Source organism: Urocitellus parryii, chromosome X, assembly GCF_045843805.1.
Source record: "Urocitellus parryii isolate mUroPar1 chromosome X, mUroPar1.hap1, whole genome shotgun sequence".
In the NCBI taxonomy this organism is placed as follows: Eukaryota; Metazoa; Chordata; class Mammalia; order Rodentia; family Sciuridae; genus Urocitellus; species Urocitellus parryii.
Window position 1 is genome coordinate 100536803 of NC_135547.1, and position 26390 is coordinate 100563192.

Sequence of the window (26390 nt, forward strand, 5' to 3'; positions counted from 1 at the left end):
AGGAATCGCAGCTCCGTGGGGCCGCTCCTCCCCTTTGAGCCGCCAGAGGGCGCGCGGTCTCTTCCGCCCCGCCCGCTGCCATCTGCGCTTGCGCCGCACTGGCCACCCTGCCTCCGTTCCCCTCCCCCGTCCCACACTGGGCGCCCGTCCCGCCTCGTGCCTTAACGCTCCGCCTCCGTTGCCCATAGCGGCTGTTTGTTGACTTCCGGGAGCGCGGCAGCGGCCAATGCCAAGAGGGTCGCTATGGGGGCCCCCGGGGGTACAGAAGCCCGCACTGTGGCTGAGGCACTGCCTTAAGCTCCCCCGAGCTGCCCCCGCGCTCTTCCCAGAACTGACGGAGACTTCCCTTACGGTCCTCGGCATGGGGGAGCCCGAGATTCTGGTGCCCGGTGAGTCGCGCCCTCGACGGTGGCGGCGGGCCGGGAGGGAGGGTCCGCGGGCGGGCGAGCTGCCAGGCTCCGCCTCCGGGCGGGCCCGGTCGGGGTACAGGCCTGAGGCTTAGCGACCGGACTGAGACCAGATCTCTTGCCCGGCCTCCGCGAGTAACTGAGGGGACAAGATCAGACGGGACGGACGGGACAGGGGACAGTGGGGAAAAGGGTTCCTGACTTTCTGAGTTTTAAATAAACGTTTGATGAGTTTCTCCAAGGCGGGGACACCTTTTTCTTCACTACAAACTTCCCGAAGTACGACAGGCTTCAGACTTGGGCGCCTTGGAGATCGGCAGGACCCGGTTACATATTCAGCGCAGTAAAAAAGGAGCTGATGAGGGGGTTCGGGTTAAAGGGAGTGGAAAAAACGAATTGGAGAAGAGGAAAGGTTGAGATAGTGATTTGGGGTTTATTTGTTTTTTAAGACCCCCACCATCAGCTCTACGATTTGAAATACATTTGACATTGTGACCTGTACCTTCTACGACATAATAGACGTTTCACGAAGCACTACTTGTTATAACCATTTGAGATGCTCTCGGAGTTTTCTATAATACATTTGTTAAAAATGCTGGTCGTAGTCTACTAAATTGATTTTCCTGACCCACTAGTGGATCACGACCAACAGTTTGAATTTAAAAAAAGCACTGACTAGAACAGAATTATAGTCATTGAAATATGTGTTGCATTTTGTGCCATGTTCCAGGCTCAAACATTCTTAGATTCCTGGCCTCCTGGAGTTATGAAAGTTGACAAGAAATTAAAAAAAAAAAAAGTAACAGAGCAGTTTGACAATAGATGCCAGGGGACCAGAACAGAGCCACTAAACCCTAGCCTGGGGTGGGGTGGCAGAGGGAGGCTTCCTGGAGAATCAGGACAAAACAGTTCAGTGATTCATTCTGGGGAAACTGTTCTTGATCCTGGCTTCCCAACTCTCAATTATTAATTTGAAGTGTGATGCTTCACAAGGATTCTCAAAAGATTTTCCATAGTGGCTAGTCTCATGAGCATTGATATTTATTATTAATACTTACATTTGCTACATTTTCCTTTCTGGTACCAATTAGTTTATGTGATGATCCTCCTTGAGATTTCCTCAGAAGCTGGATCTGGCCTATTTAGTACAGGCATGTGTTTGTATTTAAATGGTTATTGGGAACTTACAGGGGTTTTCAGTCTCTCTTCAAAATGGTACTGGGCCAAAACAATTTGTGAATACTACTCAAATCAAGTAATGACTTAATTTAAGAATATTAAATTTCTACATTGCTGCCCCCAATCTCCTAGAATCATGGCATTTTGTTATAGTGTTTGAAGAAACAAAATAAACCATTCTTTCCCTTACAGAGCTTATGGTAAAAGAAAGAAAAAAAAAACATCTCTATAACTAATGAGAAGCTTCCTGAGTAGTTCTATTGAGAGAATCTTTTCATTATATACATGATCCTTAAACTGAATCCTCAATTCTCAATAAAATCGGCAGGAAACTGAAAAGTTTCTCTGTTAAATACTTAATCTTATCTTTAACATTAAGAGTGTTGAAAGTTATGTTTGACTGCCTGCTCACCATTAAGATGACCTGAAAACAGTTATGAATGTATGTGTGTAAGAAGGTAACAGACTTAAAAATAATTGAAGTTTATTAAAGGACCACTTTGTGTAAGGGAGTATGGGTACTGAGGACAATCTACACTCTCTGAAACTTTAGAATATAAGTGAGAAAACAAAATATTGAGCAACAAAAGATGTGTGTAATGATTTGATTGGAGAGGTTGCTTAATAGTGCATAGTTAATTGCCATATAAATTCTGTACATCTCATAATTCAGAGAAACCAATGATCACTTCCAGCTCTTAGAATAAAGGAAGTGTTTATGAAGGTGGCTGTGGGCTAACAAATATTGGCCATTCTAGGCAACATACTAGATTCTTTACATATACTATCTCATTTAACCCTCAAAACAACCCTATGAAATTGGTGTAGCCCTGTATTTACACTATTATAAATGCATTTTACATTCATTCACTAACCTGCTTATACCTGTGTGAGATTCAGGGTATATAAGATGGAATATTGGTACTTAGACACTATCAAATAAAGACTAATCATCAACGAGAAATCAAAGTCTTAGTAAAGTAACCTGTTCAGGATCACATAGCTAATTATTCAGAGTAAGAATCTGAATACCTAATTACACTTAAAGCCTTTTTGTTTAGCTGCTGTCCCATAGTACAAATGAAAGAGGTATTGTGTAAATAATTTGTTTCTGTCTTGACCCTGGTTTTATGGGTATTCGTGGTGATTACCAATAGACACATAAAGAGTTGACCATTTGTGGTTACATTCCTTTCCCTTAGCATGAGAACACTGGAGGTTTTTTGGAAAAACTGGACCAAAGAAAATTCAAACTGACTTATATAGATCCTCCCCTAAAATGTCCTGGTGAGCCTAATGAAGAAACTCAATACTGCCCTATTTCTGAATGTAGAAAAGAGCTCTTGGTCCAGGGACCAGACTTTGAGGTGTTAACCAGAGTAAATAGGGCACACATTGTACCAGCTCATTCCCAGGATCAGATGTCTACCTGATGACAGCAGAACTATTAGAAATAGATGACTGACTTCTTTGTGATAATATATTTCTCACTAATAGATTTTATAGGTCAAACTAGAATGACGTTTAAGGAGTAAGACTGAATTAAGGGGGAAGAAGGAAAACTCGAAGTGCTTGAAGCTGGGTATGATGGTGCATGGCTGTAATCCCATCTACTCTAGATGCTCAGGCAAGAGGATTGCAAGTTTGTAGGCAGACTCACCAATTTAGTGCAACCCTGTGTCAAGATTCAAATGAAAAAGGGCCGGGGATATGGCTCAGTGGTAGAGCATCCCTGTGTTCAATCCATAGTAACCCCACCATCCCCCTAAAGAGTGCTTCAGTAAAGGTAGAACTGTCATGAGACAGGGATTTGTGTAGATATATTATTAAAAGTGTATTTTCATAACTGGCAGCATATTAAAAGTTGTTAAATAGAAATTGTCTTATATTTGCAGATTCGGGTGCTGTGTTTACATTTGGAAAAACTAAATTTGCTGAAAACATGCCCAGTAAATTCTGGTTTAAACATGACATACCTACATATCTCTCATGTGGAGATGAACATACTGCTATTGTTACAGGTTAGTATTACAATCCTTAATCAGAACAATAATACTTTGAGAATTCTAAATAGTATAGATGTGCTGTGTTTTCAACATGTTGAAGATAATAAAAGGTGTTGTTTTTTACTTTGCCAGAGAATTCTTCACAAACTGATTCCATCAAGAGTCTTTTGATTTTAAGTTACTTTAATATATTTAATTAAAATATGATTTCCTATACATACAACTTTCTTCAAATAAGTCTATTTCAATATAATAAAAATTGTTGCTGTATAATCTTAGAAGCTACTAATAAAATATGGTCATACATTGAAGGTAATATGTTTTAACATAGAAAATTAGTGACTTTTTTAGGCATAACTTTTTTATTGTCATGTGATAATATTATCTCACATTATTTATTTGAAGAGTGTTTTAATTTGTTATTTCTCTTTTCTTCCCACTAGGAAATAATAAATTGTACATGTTTGGCAGTAACAACTGGGGTCAGTTAGGATTAGGATCAAAGTCAACCATCAGCAAGCCAACATGTGTCAAAGGTTTGGGGTCTTGTCTTCTTTATCACTTTAAATACTTAACAAACTACATAAAGTACTTCCATACTGATTGTGTAGTTCTTTTAATGTCATAAATGATAAAGTCTTTAGCTCTTCATTTTGTAACATTCAGTTAAATATTATCAGAACTTTATATGAAATTCAAACCTACTTTTATGTGGTAAAGTCTAAAAATCACACTGATTTTTAAACCCAGGGATCACAAAGGAAGTCGTGATTTTACAGTATTACATTTGGACATCCTCTTTTTGCTTCTTTGTAAAACTACTTAAATATTACTGTTATTGCATACATAGATAACAGACATTATAATGTGCTAGAGTTTTGAGCTCTCATATATCATGGTCATATGTAGTTGTTAGTTTTGTAAAACATATTTTATGCTGTAGTACATAATGAGTAGATGAACTGAACAAAACATTAAGACTGGGATTGATTAGTACGAGTGTGCAAGAATTTCAGGACTAAACATCTGAAATCATGACTGTCCCAGAAAACCTTTCTAACTGTTACAAGCAAAGCCTCTGGGTATAACCATGAACATCAACTAAATTTGAAGGGTGATAGACATTCCTTAGAACAGTATTCTTTATCTTTCTACCTAAAATTTAAATTGCAGCTCAGAATCTCAGGTGCAAGCTTATCTTATCCATGTTCTTTATATAGGTATTGTTGTGGGACTTTTGAAATATTCCACATGGTCAAACTGCTAAATGCTTTATTCACGGTACCCATAGTGCTTACTCTTTAATATCTTATCTAATAGTCTAAAAGGAGATCCTTGAGACCAGGGGCTTTTAATCATCTGTGTAGATGCTATGCCCAGCACTTAGAAGATATTCTAGAAATGTTTTTTTAATATGTAGATAAATTAATGAACAACTTTAACATAGGTGTATGCCTATGAATATTGGACTTATGGTTTTCCATTGGATATGGTAAAAGATGAGCTTGATAATGGTGATGGCAGGTTAGGTAATGGATCAGGTTGGTGAGGAGGCAGCACAACAGAATCCAGTGGATTGTGGCATCTTTTAATTGCCTGTGGGATTTTAAAAATATACCAATACTTAAGCCCTACCTCAGACCCACTGACTCACTGTTTTCAGTGACTCACTGTGTTATAATGCAAAACTAGTTAAGAACATCAACTCTGGAATCAGGTAAACCTGCTTTTCATCTCAGTTCTGGGGCTGGGGATGTAGCTCAGTGGTAGTGCACATGCTTAGCATGCACAAAGCCCTGGGTTTGATCCCCAACACCAAAATAAATAAACAATTTCTTTTACCATTTAGTTACCATTTGACCTGGACTATTTATTATTTTCATAACCATAAAATATTTTAATTGTCATATTCATATATTTTTAGCTCTTAAACCTGAAAAAGTAAAACTTGCTGCCTGTGGAAGGAACCACACCCTAGTTTCAACAGGTATAGTATTTAACTGGTATGACTTCTTGCCCGGCTTTGAGAACTGAGATCTCACTCTGGTAATGTTTTGGGGTTTATAAAATTAATAGAAAATGGTACCTTGGCAATAGATAGATGTGTTTAGTACATGTTTGCCTTTGTAAATATGCAGATAAATGTTAAATGACTAAAGAAAAAGCCTTTGTTAAATTATATCAAGGGACAGCATCTCCTTACCTATAGGCACACCTCAAGATCTAGTTGCTTCTGTTCTTGTTCTTACCTCTTCCTTACTGAGGGTAAGTGGAAGCCAACCAAAGTCAGCGTGGTTCTAGTCAAAATCCAAACAGGCTGTGTGTGTGTGGGGGGGGGGTAGAAATTGACAAAGTGATTCTAAAATTTATGTGGAAAATCAAAGGACATAAAACAGCCAAAACAATTTTGAGAAAGACCAAATTATAGGACTGATACTACCTGATTTCAAGACCTATAAAGCTATAATATTCAAGACATCATGGCATTAGCAAAAAGATAGAGAAAGATAATGAAATAGAATAGAGTACAGAAATAGATTCTCACATATGTGCCCCACTGATTTTTGACAAAGGTGCTACGGCAATCAGTGGAGAGTATTTTTTTTCTTTTTCTTGGGTGGGGTGGGGGGAACCAGGGATTGAACTCAGGGGCACTCAACCACTGAGTCACATTCCCAGCCCTATTTTGTATTTTATTTAGAGACAGGGTCTCAATGAGTTGCTTAGTGCCTCGCCCTTGCTGAGGCTGGCTTTGAACTCATGATCCTCCTGCCTCAGCTTCCCGAGAGCTTCTGGGATTACAGGCATGCACCACTGCACCCAGGGAAAGTATTTTCAACAAATTTAACAATTAGCAGTTCCTGACTACTTAACAGTTCTTCTTGACTCCTTCCTTTCCTCCATCCCTAAGCTGCTTCTATCTTTAGGCTGTTCTCTCTGCCTCAGCTCCTCCTCACCAGTCTGCCTTTGTTTATACTTTTCTTCACTGTTAATAGAGGGAATATCTGGTATACACTAACCTGTCTTGTAAGCAAGATGACTATAGTATTACAATGTTTCATTTCCGTGTACAGAAGGAGGCAGTGTATATGCAGCTGGAGGAAATAATGAAGGGCAATTGGGACTTGGTGACACTGAAGAGAGAAACACCTTTCATCGAATTAGCTTTTTTACATCCCAGCATAATATTAAACAGCTTTCTGCTGGATCTAACACGTCAGCTGCCCTAACTGGTAAGATGTATTTTAATTTCAATCTGGGACACAAGATAAGACCAAGATATACCAAGTTGGTAAACTCAAGACAGCATTGTCATTTAATTTTCTTGCATTGACTGTGTGCTTTCAGAAGACATTTGTTTTTGTTATAGAGGATGGAATACTTTTTAATGTAGGGTGTAAATTCTGAAGGGCACATTGGTTTTAAAAATATGAGTAATGTGGTGTGCCTCATTTTTCAATATATTTTTAGTGGGATATAAACATATATTTAGAGGTAATTGGTAAATAAATTTTAAGCTCTACTATCCATCTACTAATTTAGATAATCTGAAATATTATCTTAATTGTGTGCTGATATACTTCCAGTTTTAACTGAAGTTACTAATCAGAAGCAATCTATAGAAACCTGTTGGGCATACGTTATAAAAATATTATGGTTTGTAATGTTTATTGCATATCTCAGCCTTCCCTGTCAAAAGCACATATAAGAACTTTAAAAGTTGGTCTCAAGATCACCTTGGTGTCACTGAAGCTGTTTGCTATCTGTTTTGTTCCAAATAGGAGACTATAAATGTCCAGTGTTGCTCTATTAGGAAAGTCAGAGTTGTATCTGAAGCTTTTCTCTTCAGTTTTGTCAACCAGATAGTTAGCTTTTTCATATTCTTCTTTCAGTTCTAGTTTTCAGTTATCATTTTATTATTAAACCACTTCAAAGATTTTTAAAGTTTTTTAATAAAAAATTAATGCAAATAAGCATTAGTAATTCTTTTCTAAATTTTTTATCCTAATTTAACTTTTTCCAACTTTGAAAACCCTTATCAGAAAAGTCATAAATGAACATGTTTTTGAGATGCTAGATATGGTAATATATCTCCTCATTCTCTGAAACTAGAATTTGTGTTTTCAGGTATAAAGAAAAGAGATTAGTGAAACATATTTCTTTTCTCTTCTTCTTCTTCTTCATTTAAAACATTTATATAGTGTTCTCAAGAGCAAGGTCTTCCATTCACTTTTGACCTGGAACTTGCTATTTTGTTCTGGAGATGTTTTGTATGACTCATGCTGGCTCTCAGTTCAGTGGCAGGTAGACTGCTTGGAAGAAGGAAAATATTTCTGTTTAGAGACATTATAATGAGACAAGGTGATTATAGGAAATGACATCCTGGGTTTGCTATCGAGATAAAAGTATGAACATAATCAAAGAGATTTACAATCATGTCATTCTCTGTTTTTTTATTGTTACTGATGTATTTCATAATAGAAATTGAACTCTTTAGTAGCCAGCTGATATAATTGTCTTGGTACTTTTCTTTTAAGACATATAATTTTTCTAAATTAAAAAAATAAATGGCCTGTTGGAATTACAATAGCTGCAGAGCCCTACTACCTTTTAAAACTTTTCTCTCCTTGTGTTTTCTTTACAGAGGATGGAATACTTTTTATGTGGGGTGACAATTCTGAAGGGCAAATTGGTTTAAAAAATATGAGTAATGTGTGTGTGCCTCATCAAGTGACCATTGGGAAACCAATCTCCTGGATCTCTTGTGGATATTACCATTCAGCTTTTGTAACAAGTAAGCAGAACATTTTGGATTCATCACATTATCTCTCATTTCTGAAATATTCAATTAATAATAAAATTATATTAACATATTCTACAGTTCTGTAGAAATAGTGCCATGGTTATCCATGTAATGAAATTATTTCCATCTGTTTTACATCACAGTATTTCTCTATTTCTATAATAAATTTTGTAATTTTAGATTCTCTCTGACATGTTGGCTTTTTAGGTGAATGTTATGTCTATTGATATAATTGAATGTTATGTCAATTGATATAATTGAAACCTTTCTAAATATTGATTCTCAAGCTTTTTAAATCCCTTTGGCATTGAAAAAAAGACCTATGAGCCTCTGTACCTTAACCTACCTCTACTCTTTTGTACTGATCATTTATTTTATTATTTCAAGTAAATGAATGGGAAGTGAGGTGAAGACTAGATCAAAAAGGAAGAGAGCTCAGTATGAAATAGTTTCCTTGGGTGGGACTTTTCTCAGCATCTCCAGTTTCTCTGGGCCTACTGACAATCTCTTCTGCCTTAAAATATTTGAAATGTTGGGCTCTATTATAGTCTGCATCTACACTATTAATAATAGGAAAAGTATGGTTATGGATTTCCATCTAATTTACTAGAGAAAATAGTCTTGTGAACCCTCTTAGATACCTCTCTAAATATTTATTTAAATACTTACTCTTGGGGCTGGGGTTGTAGCTCAGTGGTAGAATGCTTGCCTCACATGGGTGAGGCACTGGGTTCGATCCTTGGCACCACATTAAAAATAAATAAAAAATAAAGGTTAAATTATTTAAAAAATAAATAAGTGTTTACTCTTTGTTCTGTATACTACAGATTGAAATTTAGAAGTGCTGACTGACCAATCCCAGTACCCCCAGAGTTACCAACAGATTGGTAGCAGCGTGATACCAAGATTGGGCAAACCTGACTGTTGGTATTGTTCATCACTGTATCTCTGGTTTATTGCACAGACTTAATAAATACTAAGGGAGCAAGCCAAGTTTATTAATAAACTCTGCTTTAGCCATTAGAGGAATACATAGAATTGTTATCTTAAGCCAGCAAGCATTATATTGAGTTATTTTGTTTTTGTTTTTATATCTTTTTTTAAAAATAGCTTTATTGAGATATAATTTAAATACTGTACTATTCACCCATTTAAAGTATACAGTTGAAGATTTTTTTTAGTATATTCACAGAAATGTATATACCGTGAACTGTTATACTAAACATTTTGCTGGAGATTCATTTATAACAACTGATATGAATTGTGAGTAATTTTCACACTAGCCATTATTTTATGACTTTAATAGTTTAAAAGCAACTTTTTACACATCTTGGAAATAACCCAAGTATAAGAGATTTTACTTAATATATATTTCATGATAGATAAAAATGTTGTATAGAAAAGGACTGTAGTTATCTTTTTGTCTTTGTATGTCAAGCTGGGAGACCAAAAAGAAGAGTTTAATTTTTAATAAAAATGCAGAACATATCACTGAGATAGTCACATTTAAGGCTTCCTACAAATTTTTAATTTACTTGTGTATTTGAATGCTTATGTTCACATTCTAAATTCAAGTCCATAGTTTTAAATTATATAAAATATTTAATTTAAAATATTTGAAATAAAATATGTGGATTTTTCAGGTGTTATCACTGATTTCTATGTCTTTCATCTGATGCGTTAATAGTTGGGGTCTGAGCATTGCAACCAATGGACCATATAGTAAAGAGGGAATTATGTGCAACACAATAGAGAATATAAGAGCTGGGGCTGTGGGGACTCAGGGCAGGGATGTGTGGAACAGGCTTCAGAGCCTGGAGAAGAGACATATGGCAGGGTGGTTAAGGTCATAATCTTGGAGAAGGCAGATATCAGAGCCAGGTAGGTAGTTTGAGGAATCCAGATTTTATAAAAATTAGTAGGCTCAAATAAAGTAAAAATGAGTAAGATGAAATTACTATTTCTTTATCATGATATTATTTTATTTTTATATATAAATAAGAAAAAGAATTTGAAGTTAAATTGAATGTTTTATACAGATAAAAGCACTTACCTTCACCTTTAAAGAGGGTCTTAGTGATAGCTACAGGAAATGTGTTTTCTAACCCTTTATAGGTGTAAATGGTTTAAAAAATTGACACTGTAAGAAATGATTCAGCAGTTTACCATGTACAAGTCATCTTAAAGTATGTTTCTTACAATGCCAGGTTGATTAAAGCAAGTGCTTATCTTTCAGAGTTTACAGTCAACTCACTCCAAAATGTATAAGGTTTTGCCATCTACAACGTGTTTCAAGTACAAATTACATTTCACTTAATCTCATGATAACTCTGTGAGAGAGGCAGTGGTGTTTCTTGATTACATATGTAGAAGCAGGTTTAGAACATGCTTTATTCAAGGTGATGCTGCAGCTGAGTTGCAGAACCAGAATTTGGACCTTGATCTTTGGACTCTATAGGCCTAAAGGACTTTTGTTGGCACCCAGTTTTTCTAAACCCACATGAGGAGGAGGAGAATGTAGTAGCAACTCATAACAACTGGGCACTGACTGTGTGTTCTAAAGAGTATTCCTGAATGCATTAATTAACTTATTCCTATTAAATAACAACCCTATATCATAGGTACTTTTATTCCCATTTTACAGGCACAGTGATTGCTCAGTATGACTCAATGAGTAAGTGGCAGTATTACAGAAATTTATAAAATTCCTTTCAAGAAACTCACAGTCATAATATAGTGTTATAAGTGGAATAATACAAAAGCATATCATTAGTGTTAGTACATATAAGGCAGTCATAAGTGTTAGGAGCTCCTAGGGTAAGAGAGTCTGGAGAAAGTGCCATCTAACTGTAAAGTCTGCTATCTTAAGAATCAGTCGACATTTGTACTTAACAAATAAAGTGAGTTTTCTAAAATGAGTTTCTTAGAAAGCATATATTCAACAAGTATTCATTAAATTCTTGTGCTTGACAGCTGGGTTTCTGGGATACCATGATGATAAAAACAAAAATCTGTGTAGTTATGGGAGCTTAATATCTAGTCATCTGCTTTATTAAAAGCAAATAGAGGGCTGGGGGTATGGCTCAGTGGTAGAGCACTTAACCTGGCATTTGGGAGGCCCAGGGTTCTTTCCTAAGCACTGGGGAAAAAAAATGATCAGATGATGATATCTTTTGCAAAAGAGCTAAAACTGTTTTCTGGTGGTTTATTAGTAGTGATAGTCATGAATTCATGAAGATTATTGAAGTAAAATAATCAAGGAAAAGAAAATCTAGTTTCTTTCTTTACCATATAGTAAGAATATCTCAATAAAGGTCAAATTTAGTAAGTTTTCATTGTCTAAATTTTTTATGGAGCTTGAGAACATATACTAACAAGACCATTGTTTTATTCATATTTATGCCATCATTGATCACTCTACTTTTCCTTCTTCAATAGTGGATGGTGAACTGTACACATTTGGAGAACCTGAGAATGGAAAGTTAGGTCTTCCCAGTCAGATGCTAATCAATCACAGAATACCCCAGCTGGTGGATAAAATTCCTGAGAAGGTGATCCAAGTAGCTTGTGGTGGAGGGCATACTGTAGTTCTCACAGGTATGTGTGGAATCCCTGCTTCTTGGGGTGGCTCATGACATTTTTTTGATGATTTTTTTTTACTGTGGTAAGAACATTTAATATAAGATCTAACTTCTATGCAAAATTTTAAGTGTATAATAGGCATATCATACAGCAGATCTCTAAAATATTCCTTGTATAACTGAAATTTTGTGACCTTTGTATAGCATCTCCCCTTTCTTCCACCCCCAGCTCCTATCAACCACCATTTGATTATTAGCTTTTATGAGCTCGATTCTTTTAGATTTTTTATGGAAGTAGCCTTCCATCTAAGATCCCCACCTTTTAACTCTATAGTTAATATACATTGCTGGCCTATGGAAGAATTTTTAAGTAGAAAAAAATGAATCTTGTCGAATTGTTTCTGCTAACATAATTGATATCTTCATGGCCTTAATTACCTTTAATGTCAGCAAATAATGTTGTTTTAGCTCATTTTCAAGGACAAACAGTTTTCTTCATATATATATTTACTTATTTATCTAAAGTTGATATTATTTTTCCTAAAATGCTTTCTTTTGGAGAAGCTTCCTGTTCATGCTATTTTCAACACGTCATTGATAATTCTTTGTGATAATCACAATATATAACTTAGGGATTTCTTTGTGATTTTACATTGTTATAGTAATTCATTAAAAAGTGGTAAGTTTTTAAATTATAGTTAACAAAAATTAGAACCTTAATAGTAATGTCACTTTTGGCTTCTGAATTTCATATTTGGTGTGTGACATGTCATTTCTTAGGATTCTAGTCAATATATTGAAATATATTGACATTTGAAAATATGCCTGCTAAATTGATGCTCTCAAATTTATTCAGTATTATATTTATTTTAGATGAGTAATATAGGAGTAACGTAGTTAAATAGTGAATTATTATCATGAGTTTTAAGAAATTAACAGTTTGTAGTCACTACTTAATCTTTAGTAACCTAAAGCTAGAAGTATTCTAGACAAATTCTGAATAACCAATTCTTAGATGATATTTTTAATGCTGCAAAATGGAGGAGCAGTATTTTATCTTTAGATTTTCCTTTGTTGTATTTCTTTTCTTTGACTTCCTATTCTAGTCCCAGTCATGTATATTAAACTTTAGTTACCCAGAATTAAAACTTCTAGATGGAATCTTTTCTAAGTTAGAAATAATTTTTTCAAAACCTCTGCTCTAAATTTGGAAATAATTCTAAGGTTTAAGATTATTTTGAATTCCTGCTTACAAAATGAGCTTTCATGTAATTTTAAAAGATGTATTCTAAATTAAATCTTTATAAATTGTTTGAAAATCTAATCTATAGTTAAAAAGACAACTTAGTTTATATGCATTATGTGTTTTCTCTAATTTTTACAAACATAGAAAATTTACTGGGTGATTCAAGATTATTTGGAATGACACAGATATTGATTATATAATTAAAATAAACCAACTATATATTGTAAAATATATAATGTGAACAAGAAAGTAATCAATGATACTTTAAATTTTTCTTTAAAATTATGAATACACTTAAAGTGTGATTTTTTTCTTGTACTGTTATACATTTAGCTTTTTGTGAATTTGATTTTGAGTTTACAAATCATGTTTCCAGAAATTGATTTTTCTCTCCAGATTTTTGCACTTTGGGATCTCACAGATCAGTGAAGGTTTTTTTTTTTTTTTTAAATATGAGATATATTTATTGACAGATCTAGAGCAATTACTGTCTACTGCAAAGGTTTCTACTACAGATGCAGGAAAAAAAGTTTTTTTGTGTGTTTCCTGTCTTTCTGATTGTGGTAGACTGAACAGGGGAATAGAAGAAAAAAAACTTGTAATACAGGGGAAAATATAAAGATAAAATTTGTATAAATTATAAGTAACCTTGGAAACAGTGAAGAACTTGTTTTCTTTTTAAGTAGAATTTAAACTTTAAGTTCGAAAAATAATGAGAAATAACAGATGGCTGTCAAATTCTGACTTGCATTTGCTTAAATATAAGCATTGAAAAAAGTGACTGTTTTCACTATCATGTCATAAAATAAGGACCATTTTCAAAACAAAAGCTCCTAATTTTGTAATAAAATATATCTAGTTAGATTGTACAAATTTATATATATGGAAAATTCACTATTTTGCCTATTTTCCACATTGCTCCATGAATCTATGAGAGCTTTGTTGTTATTAGCCACCACTGGTGAGGAACCTGTGTACTGGAATTAGATAGAAATATTTAATATTTAGTCCTAGGTAATGAAGAAATGGACCTGAAGAGTATGTTGATCATCATTTTCACTAAGTACTAAATTGGATAATTAAGAAAGTTATGGAATACTTTCTGAGAACTTACGGTAAAATAAATAATCATCTATTCTCGATCATTCCTTTCACTTAAGTAGTGATTAGATGATTCTACGGACTCCCTCCCCAACTTTGTTTTTTTGTGTCTATAACTCTGATCTTACAATCAGTTTGGATATCACTCATTAAACCATTTTAAAGATAAGCAGATCATTGCTGATCAATTTATCTAAAAGGTACTATAGGCATGTGACCACAGTAGGTTAGAAAATACAACTATGCCTTGTAGTGATGGCATGATTATAGTTTCTCCTTAGAAGCAGGAACAGTGGATTGCTGTGGAGAAAGGGCCAGACTGGAACTTGGGACACACTGAGACAGAGTGATAGATGTAATCTTTTACATTACCCATAGCAGTTACCAAAAGATGAGAAAGGCCAATTATAAGAGGGGTCCACAATGAAGTTTATATGTACTATTTTTAGTTGAAAGAGTTGTAGATATTTAAAAACTAGAAACTGCTGTCATCACTAATCATCCAAGCACTTGAAAGTGAACCTAACAGGATAAAATGAAACTTTTAAAATATGATTAAGCTGCCTACCTAAATGGCCTCATTTCACAGGCTAATATCAGACAGCCCAAGGAAAGTTGAGTAATTGTTGATAAGCTAATAGTAAATAATTGTTTTAATTTACCCAACATTCTACTATTAAGCTGAACATTTAGAACTGGAAATATACCATGTGGTTATTAATTAACTAAAAGATTTTTTATATTAAAACAAGAATGTGTTTTGCCATTGCCTCAGTATGGCTTCATGTCCTTGACACAGCATATTTTCTATAAGGAGTAATATCTATGTTTTACTGATAAAGCAAACATTCTTATTAGGCAGAAAATGATGTAAAATGATGTGGTATTAGACAGTTTTGAATTCATCAGTAACCCCTGCAATTGCCAGAATTAGATGGGTTGATTAAATGATGACTTTTTCAAAGATAAATTGTTCTTTAAAACTAAATGTCTTCAAATCTACCTGAAATAAAGATTATAACATCAGAGAATCTAAGAAACTTATCTACTTGCCACAGCTGGTAATAACCACGATTTGAGTTTGGGCCCTAATGCATATTTCTCGTTCTTTCTTCACATGATTGAACCAAGGACACTGTACTTCCTAACACATTGACCAGGGAAATTGGGTCTCAAAGAACCCATTTGTCACCATGCATGTATCCTGCTTTTGTACTTGTGCATTTCTAGAAAATATATGAGCTAATGGAGTTATTGAGGTCCTTTGTATTCACCCCAAAAGTATCAGTATAAAGGAAAGCTTCTCCTGTCCTTTCTTCAGCATTGCATTTCCTAATAAAGGAGCTTTACTAATGACTGAATATAGCATATCCATCATAAATCTTAATTTCTCTGCAAATTATTTTCAGAAATTATGTTTTATAAAATAGATTTATTAAACTTCTTTTAAAAGTTAGACGCTTATTTTTGTAGGAGACACTATTTACATTTTTATTTGTGGCAGTGAAAGAAATTGCCTTTATGAAAATTTATGATTTTTGAATTGACATGGTAATTATAGGGACATGTTGATTAGTTCCTTGAGTTATGTATCTTCTATTGTATCAGTTTCTTACTTATAGAAGTTCCTTTTGTGGTTATGGATATGAAAGATAAAACTGAACACCTGCCATAATTTTTTTATAGTGTGTACCTTTTCTTTATTATTTCTTCGTTTTTGGTTTTTGTTTGGATCCAGGAATGCTCTACCACTGAGCTACATCCCCAGCCCTTTTTATTTTGAGACATGGTCTTGCTAAATTGCCAAGGCTGGCCTCCAACTTGTGATTCTCTTACCTCAGCCTCCCAAGTAGGCAGGATTGCAGGTATGCACTGCCACACGCAACTAATTGTGTGCCTTTGATTTTTGTCTTTATCACTGAAAAAATTATACTTCAGTATTAGTATTCTTAAATGAGTATTTCTTTCAGAGAAAAGTTACCATTGTTATATAAAAGGAAGAATGTCACAATCTTTTTAGATATGATGGTGACAGTGTCTGCTTCCATGTAATTCTTTTCTTGTATTGTGCCTTTCCTTTCAGAGAAAACTGTGTATACCTTTGGGCTAGGGCAGTTTGGTCAGTTGGGCCTTGGCACATTTCTTTTTGAAACTTCAGAACCCAAAGTCATTGCAAATATGAAGGACCAGAGAGTAAGTGATATTGCCTGTGGAGAAAATCACACAGCTTTGATAACAGGTATGGATTAGATTTTTCTGTTTTATATTTCTAGAACTGGGTGTATTTTATTATAAACTAAATAATATAGGGAACGAATGTATCTAACTTAAGTAAAAGAATTAATAATTGAGAAAATTGGAATTCTTTGATTAATATCCCAAAGTATAAAGTTGTAAAGTCATTTTGATTATTTTAATTCAATTTAAAATAAATGTAGGGTCTGGGGTTTTAGTTAGGTGGTAGAATGCATGTTTAGCATGTATGAGACCCTGGACTCAATCCCCAACACACAAAAAAAGTAAAAGATCTAAAGATTTAGAACCTCAAAATAGACCAACTGATGTCAAAAGACCATAATATACTGTACTTTGGCGGAAAGTTAGAATCTTACTGAAATTGAAGGCTTTTAACGCTGTGCAAGCCACAGGGAAGAAAGAAAGAAGTTTTTCAGAACATTCTCATGTTCATTTTGACAGAGCTACATTCAGGCTGAGTAAATTCTTTATGCTGCTTTTGCCACCAGGAGGCGTTTTCAGGAATAACTCCTCTTTCCACAGTGATAGAGAGAAAGGTACCTCAAAGACCCCCAAGTGAATACATCTCTCAATTGTGTGGCTTCTCCTTTATCCAGGGAGATGTTCCTTTGGGCCTGCTTCTTAACTTCAGAAATTAGGTTCTGCTAATAGTGTAGAACTCAAGAAAATGCTTCCCCGAAATAATTCAGTCAATTACTTATAGGTAATTGATAGACTCCACAAACTTAAGTGCTTTATAAGAAAACCATCTGTAATTTCACTTTTTCTATCTGAAGATGAAATAAAGCACCAAATATTCAGAAATCATCTAGTATATTGAAATAATCCAGATACTTGTATTTCTACTTTTTCCCTCTTTCTAAAAATGCTACTGCTACAGTGGAGCTCATCTAATGATAACAGGTTAGGGGAAGTGTAGGAATCAGCACACACAAGGTAAACAGTTCCTTTTTCCCCACAGAACTCTTCAGAGAGGATGACCTGCCTATCATCAATTATTTGTTTTTGTTAACATGGCATGAAATAGTACTATATAGAATGTAAAGAAATGTTATTCATTTGTTGTCTCATTAGAGTTGATATGTGTCCCTTACTGTGGGGTCCTAATCTCAGTTTGTCTGTCCTTAGTGCCATTTTTCATCAACTCCAAATTGCAATTGATGGTAAACAGACTTTCATGTATCATCTAATATACAATTAGGTTATTTAGTTAAAATTTCATAATATCTTTCTTCTTAATGAAAAGAGTTATATCACAAATAATTGAACATAAACTTCACTTGCCTTTTTGCTCTTCTGTCCTCCCCAGAGGACAAGTGTAGTTTTTTTCCCCTCTAGACTGATGAGATGTGTATACTGAGTTATCTATAAGTTCTTATCAGTTTCTCATTATAGCCAGTGGCTCATATTTTTTAAATCACTCTGAGGTTTGAAGTGTAATCAGGCAGCTTGGATCAGAGTTTAGTTTTTGAGGCAAAAGATAATCAAATTAGAAAGGCAAGCCTTAAAAATCACTTTTGAACAAAGAAATTGGGATCAAAAGAAGGGAGAGGAAGGGATAACAGTAATAGAGTATATAAAGAAAGGAAATAGAGTTATAAGAGCTAACACATCTAAACACTGGTTATTGCTTATTTATACAAATCTATTTCTGTAAGTTAATTTTTGAACTTATCACTTTATTGAATTATGTTATTTACAGTCATTTTTTTCAGTCAATTTTTATATATTTTCTTGGTAGACAGTTACTTTGCCTTCTTAAACCAGAAGTCCCTAAATATCATCTAATCATTTCCCAGCCTAAAACCATTCATTTGGCTTCTTCTTGCCTTTAGAATTCAAAAATTTATAATCTGAACTAATGGAATCCTCTGAGGTATGGTTCCATCTTCCTCCTCAGACTCATCTCATACACTTTCCCCTTTGTGCTTTGGGCTTGTTGGTTGCCTTCACCTTCTTGTCTTAGCTCTGATTTCTCTTGATTCAGGTGTTTCCTACTTACTGCTGACTCTGCCTGGAGAATTCTTCATTCCTTTCTTCTTCCAGCCAAACCCTAGTCATCCTTTAGGTTTCAGTTTGAATGCTTTCCCTAATCCTCAAACTATAGGGAAATCCCTCTCTGCACACACATTGTCACTCATTAATTCTGCTTCCATGGCACTTACCTCACTTGAGATGCAGTATATGGAGGAGAGGCCTGAGAAGAGGAGCTGAGGTTCAGAATATCTGCTATGGTAGCAGGCAAAAAGATAACTGGAGAGAAGTAACCAGATCACTTATCAGCAGCTCAGCTATAGGTGAGACCCAGTTATTGGTATAGGGACTGGTCAGCATTATTGATTGGCTTATGGTAGGTAGTTCTTTAGGCAGCATTATTCAGTCCAGGAACCTAACTAAGAAAAGAGAGGGGTTGGATTGATCTAAGTCAGTAGTTCTCTACCACTGACAATTTTGTTCCCCCCAGGAGACAGATGTGATGTCTGGAGAAATTTTTGACTGTCACAGCTGCAGAGGAGTGTTTTACTGGCATGTAGTGGGGCAGAGGCCAAAAATGCTGCTAAACATCCTACACTGAACAGGACTGACTCTCACAACTAAAAATAATTCAGCCCAACTGTCGGCAGTGCTGAGGTTGAGAAACTGATCAATCAGTGATCTGAGGAAAAAATAAAATAGGTTATATCACAACATAAGAGATCAGAATACAAGCATCTCTTTCTCCTTGAGAATATGATGTACATCACAAGATCTCATGCTGTATTGTTGGTGTTCCATATAATTTCTTGCACCACAAGGCATCAATTTCACCAACCACCAGGGTTTAGTGATTTGTTCTCAGAATATCTACTGCATATTGTTATGTATAGGACCATAGAAATCAGTGTGTGTGGAAAGATCAATGGACCAGAGTGTTCAATGTAGAATTTGATGGGAAAATTATACTGCAGTGTGAATTAATATATTCGTCTGAGTATAAATAGATGAATGCAAGTAACACTTGTATAATTCTCCTTATTTAATTATTTATTTTTGCATTTTAGATGTAGGCCTTATGTATACTTTTGGAGATGGCCGACATGGAAAATTAGGACTTGGACTGGAGAATTTTACCAATCAATTCTTTCCAACTTTGTGCTCTAATTTTTTGAAATTTACAGTTCATTTGGTAAGGTTATCACATTCTCCTCCTTATGTTTTTTATACTTCTATAATTGAGTCTTTCAGTATTTCATAGATAATACTTACCTTTATGTTAATATTAGAGACTATCATATATTTATCTACTCAATACAACTAGTTTCTAAAAGTCAAATTTCATACATTAGGCCACTCTGAAAATCTGTCCCTTTCCTAATTTTCCTCCTTTAACATTTTCCTTTTTGTTGAAATCTTAACTCTTCTGCTGTATTTCCATATGTCTCTTGAAACACAGTAGTATTCAGTAAATGTTACTGAGACTCTCAAATCCTGTACCAGAGGAATCTGATAACAAATGAAGAGGTGTGGAAATGTTTTATTGACTAAATATTATTTAGATAAGAATGTGTGGCTTTAGTTTAACATTACCATCACACATTGTATGTCTATTGTTTCTAATACTTTCGCTTGTTAAGAGCTATATAGACTTGTGAAAATTCTGTTTATTTGACAATAATTTTACTTCTCCAAAGATGCATTGTCTCATACTATGGAGCACCATTTGTTGATTTGACTATGTGCAAGATACTGGATTAATTATTAGGAATACAGAGTATTCAGTGATGAAGAAACTAATCCTCATTCATTGGGTTTATAATCTTACAGAGATTATCCGTTCAAATGGTGATAAATAAAATTGTTCATGAATTTTAAATTTGAAAATATTATAAAATAAAGATATAGTCAAAACACTATAAAATGGCTAGAATCTATGTATTAAAAACACTGGGGCTAGGTATAGTAATGCACCTCTGTAGTCCCAGTGACTCTGGAGGTTGAGGTGGGAGGATCACAAGTTCGAGGTCAGCCTGAGCAATTTAGTGAGACCCTATCACAAAATAAAAAATCAAAAGGGCTGAGGGTATAACTCAGTAGTAAAGTTCCTCTGGGTTCAATCCTCAGTACCTCCCCCAAAATACACTATGGGATCTTTTTGGGCATTTTCTTAGAAGCCATTGATATCTCAAAATTATTTTTCATTGTTCCATCATTGTGAATTCTTGTTTTTCTCTAAGGACTTTTAAGCTTTAAATGTAGAAAATATTCATGTAAAGAAAAAGCTTTGGATATATAATTATCTCAGGAGACTGTTTTATTCTTGGCTCATTTTATTTCCCAGTAGATCTTCTCTGAATAGTTTTTTAAAGTTTTTAATATTGCTTCCAGTTGAAAATACAACACCTTCTAACTTGTAATGAAACATGTAGTGACAAGTACTTTTTCCCTCTGTTATGTTAAATGAAAGCAAATGGTGAATTAAACTTGTTCTAATTTTCAATTGTAGTGTTTAAAGAATATATACATTAATTCTCATAGATATAATTCAGACATGTGATGTATACATGCACACTCACACATGTATATCTAAATGAAAAGAGGGAGAAGAGAGATTAAAAGAGATCAGTGAGTCGGTCAGTTTAGGAAGTCTGCTGTGTTCCACTAAGTAAATTTCTTGTAGCTGACCTGATAATTGTTACAAAATCCATTTGTGTTTGAATCCAATGTTGATTAATTTTTCTGTGGCTTTATGCTTGCAGGTTGCCTGTGGTGGATGTCACATGCTAGTTTTTGCCACTCCACGGCTCAATATATCAGGAGAAGTTGAATTCGATGAAATAAGTGATTCTTCCTCACCTGCAGCCAGTTCTCTGTCCACCACTGATCTGACCTCAGGAAATTTACTGCATAGAACTTTATCAGCACGTCTGCGGCGAAGAGAGCGGGTACAGTTGTGGCCTATTCTATATAATAGTATTGTATAGCACTGCTAAGAAAACATGAAGAAAAAATCTATTTTCTTTATAAAATCAAAGGCTCTTCTCAGATAAAACTGCTAATAAAGTGATTAGAGCTGAAGATTTTGGACTTTTAAAGTGAGTGCAGAATAAGCCATTAAAGACACAAATTAGATAATTCAAATTATCATGGATAACCTCTGCTTGTAGACAGTGATAGTATACAAAGCATCCTTTTACAGACCTTTCTTACACCTCAGAGTAGATGCTACATTGTTTTTTTAACTTCATGTGATTCATCTTCTACTTTAACTTGTCACACCCTTTTTTCTATTATTGTAGTAAGAACATGAGATCTACCCTTGTAACAGATTTTTAAGTATACAATACAGTATTATTAACATAGGCACAACGCTATGTTGTACGGCACATCTCTAGGACTTCATCCTCTTGCCTAATGCTATATTCTTTTATCTTTTAGTTAGACCTCATGTGGTGGAAGGTTATATACTATAAACTATGAAACATGAAAAACCAAGAAGGACTTTAGTTGGAGAAAAGAAATATTTTCTTTGAATTAAATTTAGAGATTCTCATGTGCTTTAAAATTACTGTTTCAGTGACACTTATACTTTTTTAAAAAATGAAAATGCCAAATATTTAAAGGAGACATTCCTCTTGGAAAATTACTTTTAAGTTCTTAAATTCTTTCCTTTTGGAGTAGAAGTTAAGTGTGACTTTTTATTTATAAAAAGTATATATGGAAAGGTTGAGAAATATTCCACCCATGTTTTATAATTTTTTATATCTCATGAGCAAATTTTTGTTTCTATAAGAGAAAGCAGAGAAAACACACACACACACACACACACACACACACACATTTTTTTCCCCAAAATGTGAAAAACCGGCTTTCCAATTGACAATTTAGAGCAACTAAGATACAGAGACAACAGAACAAAACGTTTTTGATCCCCTGGGGATTATTAAGAAGTGAATGTTATGGAATGTTGGTAGACTTTGGACTCTTTCTCTTAAATATTTTTAGCAACTGCAAGGAAATTTATGCCAATGTTTTATATATAACATCATTTGACAGATATTTATTATTTTATTTTAAAGGAGAAATCCCCAGAATCTATTCACATGGTTCGAACACTACCTCCATTAGAGGAGACTGCCTCCATACCTAATTTTTGCCCTTCTTCAATCTCTTTCCCTGTGCCTATGAATTACCTCTCAGAGAAATGCACCTCTGACTTCATGGAGCCACTGGATCCAGGTAATACTTGTCACCCTGCCTGCTCTTAGGAGAAATGTGCCTTTTATTCCTATTGCTTTCATGTTTTATCTTAAGATGTTTTCTCCAGTTCATTAAATTGTTTCATCCCCAATTAGAGCCTGATATCACCCACTTGAACTCAAACCCAAAAATACCCTTACAAATACAAAGCACCATCAATGAATCTTGTAACCATAGCAGCATGTCTTTATAGAGTAATGGAGATAATATGCATGCCATTATTATATTTCTATAAAATCTGAAGCAACTACATGAAATAAGTGGGAATTATATTCTTTATTTTACAAATGAGAAAAGCTAGACCTGAAGAAATCAAGTGACTTACCCAAGGTCAGTCAGTTTATATCTGAAGTGGACAGGATTTGAATGCAGGTCTTCTGGATCTATGTCAAGTTCTATATTTAAGCAGTGATTCATAGTGGTTAAAGCATGGGATATGGAATTAAAATTGATCTAGAGTTACATGCCAGCTCTGACATTTATTAACTATGTGACTAAATCTAAGCCTCAGTTTCCTTATCATTTAAATAGGTTTAATGATGCCTACTTCAGAGAATGATTTCAATGATTAAGTGATATCAGGAATGTAAAATATTTAGCATTGAGCTCATCACCTCTAGAAACCCCTAAATAAATATACTTATGATTATCAGTAACACCTCTATCCTAGTCCCTATTAGATATTCATACTTTAAATTGTAATCCCAACTCTTTTACTACTATACACCTCTTCCACATGATTGTGTTCATAGACTTTATATCTTGAAGGAGTGTCTGTATGGTATTAGAGGGTGTATGCTTGAATGATGGGCACAGGACCAGGAGATCAGAAGAAGAAGTAGATTTGAAATTTAAGTAGATAAACCTGGCTAGGCTTGGTGGAACAGGCCCATATTCTGTGACTTGGGAAGCTGAAGCAGAAGGATCACAAATTTGAAGCCAGACTCAGCATCTTAGCAAGGCCCTAAGCAACTTAGAGAGACCCTATCTCAAAAACTAAAAAGGGATGGGGTATGTAGCTCAGTGATAAAATGCCCCCTGGGTTCACTCCTCAGTACCAAAAAAGAAAAGAGAAAGATAAACCTGTACATTGGGAATTAAGAATCATGGTACATAATTTTTATTGTTTTCGATCTATCATCTAGACACAGGACCTTGATAATGAGCTGAGTTTCTTCACCACAACTTTTGTATGTTGTTTTTTTAAGTTGTAGATGGACACGATACCTTCATTTTATTTATTTATTTTTATGTGGTGCTGAGGATTGAACCCAGTACCTCATATGTGCTAGGCAAGTGCCCTGACACTGAGCTACAACCCTAATTCTCCTGTATGGTCTTTTTGAAATAAGAATCAGTGTCAAGGCTGGGTGCAGTGGCACACACCTGTAATCCCAGCAGCTTGGGAGGCTGAGGCAGGAGGATCACAAGTTCAAAACCAGCTTCAGAAACTTTGCAAGGCACTAAGCAACTCAGTGAGACCCTATCTCTAAATAAAATGCAAAAAAAAGGGGGGTGAGGATGTGGCTCAGTGGTTAAATGCCCCTGGGTTCAACCCCAGGACCCCCCACCCCACAAAAAAATCAATGTCAAATGATGCTTTTCAGTCCTAGACATGGAAAGCGTAGTAGTAGATTCTGACACGCACTGTACACAGGGAAGAAAAGTATGTGGTTTGGGGAAAGAAAGTCATTTCCCACTTCAAGAGATTTAAATGTAAATATATACATATTTTTGTACCTAGATCAAAAGGAAAATTTTCCCTTATCTTTTTGTGACTGATAAAACTTTCTTTATAATAAGTAGCTTATAAGTTATACTCAGTATATAATGTGATTTGTTCTAAATCATTTGCAGACTTTTGTCTTTATAAGGGAAGAAAATGGATCAGGGTAGGTCTTGCTGAGAAGATGCCATTCATGCTAAACATAAAGAATAAGAGATAGCCACATAAATTGACAGTAGTTGCATTCCTGGAAGAGAAAATAAGAGGCAAAGAAAAGGAAAGACCAGTAGGGCTATAAAGTGAGGGAAAAGACAGAACAGGATGATGTTGGAGAAAAGACAGTGAAAAATTATTCCTCAGTTTATAGGCCAGAAAGAGCCTATTCAATTTGAATGGTTTTCTCTCTCTCTCTCTCTCTCTCTCTCTCTCTCTCTCTCTCTCTCTCTGTGTGTGTGTGTGTGTGTGTGTGTGTGTGTGTGTGTGTGTGTGTTAGTGTGTATGTCACTAGGGATGGAACCCAGGGATACTTTACTGCTCAGTTACATCCCCAGTCTTTTTTATTTTGAGACAGGGTCTCTCAGTTGTAGAGGCTGTCCTCAAACTTTGATCCTACTGCCTGAACCTACTTAGTAGCTGGAATTACTGGTGTGCACTACTTAGTAGCTGGAATTACTGGTGTGCACTACTGTGTCAAGCTTGAATGGTTTTAAATACAATAAAAAGCAATTAGTGGGTTTTAAAGAGTGGACTGATATGTTCCAATCCAATTGATATTTTAAAATGATCATTTCTACCTCCATGTGGATTCTAGGGAAGCCATATTAGAAGAAGAAGAAGAATACTTGTCAGATTTTTTATTGCAACAGATAGCAATGTGTGGACCAAGGTCTTTGCAGTTGAGATGATATGTTTCAGACATATAACCAACTATACTTGCTTATCGTATTAATAGATTACATATAGGGATGACATAAAGGGAAGAATCAAGGGTAGTTCCTAAGCAATAGGATGATGGACAAGTTTGAGGAAGAAATTTAAGAATTGAGCCTAGGGTATCTATGAGACATGCAAATGGAAATATTAAGCAGGCGGTTGAAAAATAGCCTAAAGTTCAGAAAAGAGCTCTGAACTAGTGATAAAATTTGGAAACCATCAGTAGAGAAATGGTATTTAAAATCTACAAAGTTGGTGAAATCAACAGAGAGTAGTCAGAAGAGAAGAGGGACCAGGATATAGACATAAGAATATTTATCCTTCTCGATCTCGTCAGTCAGTAAGAGAGGAGGAGGAAAATTAGGAAAAAGTAGAGGCATGAATGCAAATCTCTGCTCAAAGATTAAGGGAAAAGAACTCAAAGAAACATCCAGTGCATTTGGTATCCTGGAGATTACTGGTGACCTCAACAAAGAGCAGTTCCAAGGAAAGATCACAGAAGCCAGAATGATAAGTATTAAAGCATGAATAGGGAATGAGGAAGTGAAGAGGAGATAGGCTGTATAGATCATTATTTTGCTTATTTGGTCATGTGATAGTCCAGAACACTTGGCAGGCAGCTAGAGGGAACTGTGGGATCCATGGGAAAAACTGGAACACATGTGTATACCTATAATCAGGAGATCTTGGTAGCCCTAGGAGACAAGATGCAAAGCTCTTGGAAGACAGAAGAGGCTGACATGCAGAGCAGTCTTTGGTAATAGGAAAGACATTTTACATTAACAGGAAAATGAGAACTTGGGCACAAATTTAGGTAATAGTGTATGTTGGTGAGAAGATCAAGCACATCATGTCTAGTGATTTCTGTTTTCTCATCTGAGACAAAGCCATCAGCTTAAAAAAGCTACTCTATT

General features: G+C 35.1%; 1 protein-coding gene across 1 annotated transcript in view; it reads left to right on the top strand.

Annotated features, from left to right (window-relative positions):
* The first annotated feature begins 312 nt into the window (after positions 1 to 312).
* Positions 313 to 26390, top strand: part of Rpgr (retinitis pigmentosa GTPase regulator) — a 33472-nt gene continuing 7394 nt past the window's right edge. Inside the window, exons 1-11 of the mRNA XM_077793831.1 lie at positions 313 to 389; positions 3482 to 3607; positions 4036 to 4128; positions 5517 to 5579; positions 6667 to 6825; positions 8238 to 8387; positions 11835 to 11993; positions 16408 to 16563; positions 19622 to 19746; positions 21317 to 21502; positions 22637 to 22796. Coding sequence (XP_077649957.1) covers positions 362 to 389; positions 3482 to 3607; positions 4036 to 4128; positions 5517 to 5579; positions 6667 to 6825; positions 8238 to 8387; positions 11835 to 11993; positions 16408 to 16563; positions 19622 to 19746; positions 21317 to 21502; positions 22637 to 22796 — 1405 coding nt within the window. The 5' untranslated portion in view covers positions 313 to 361. The remainder of the gene's footprint in view (positions 390 to 3481; positions 3608 to 4035; positions 4129 to 5516; positions 5580 to 6666; positions 6826 to 8237; positions 8388 to 11834; positions 11994 to 16407; positions 16564 to 19621; positions 19747 to 21316; positions 21503 to 22636; positions 22797 to 26390) is intronic.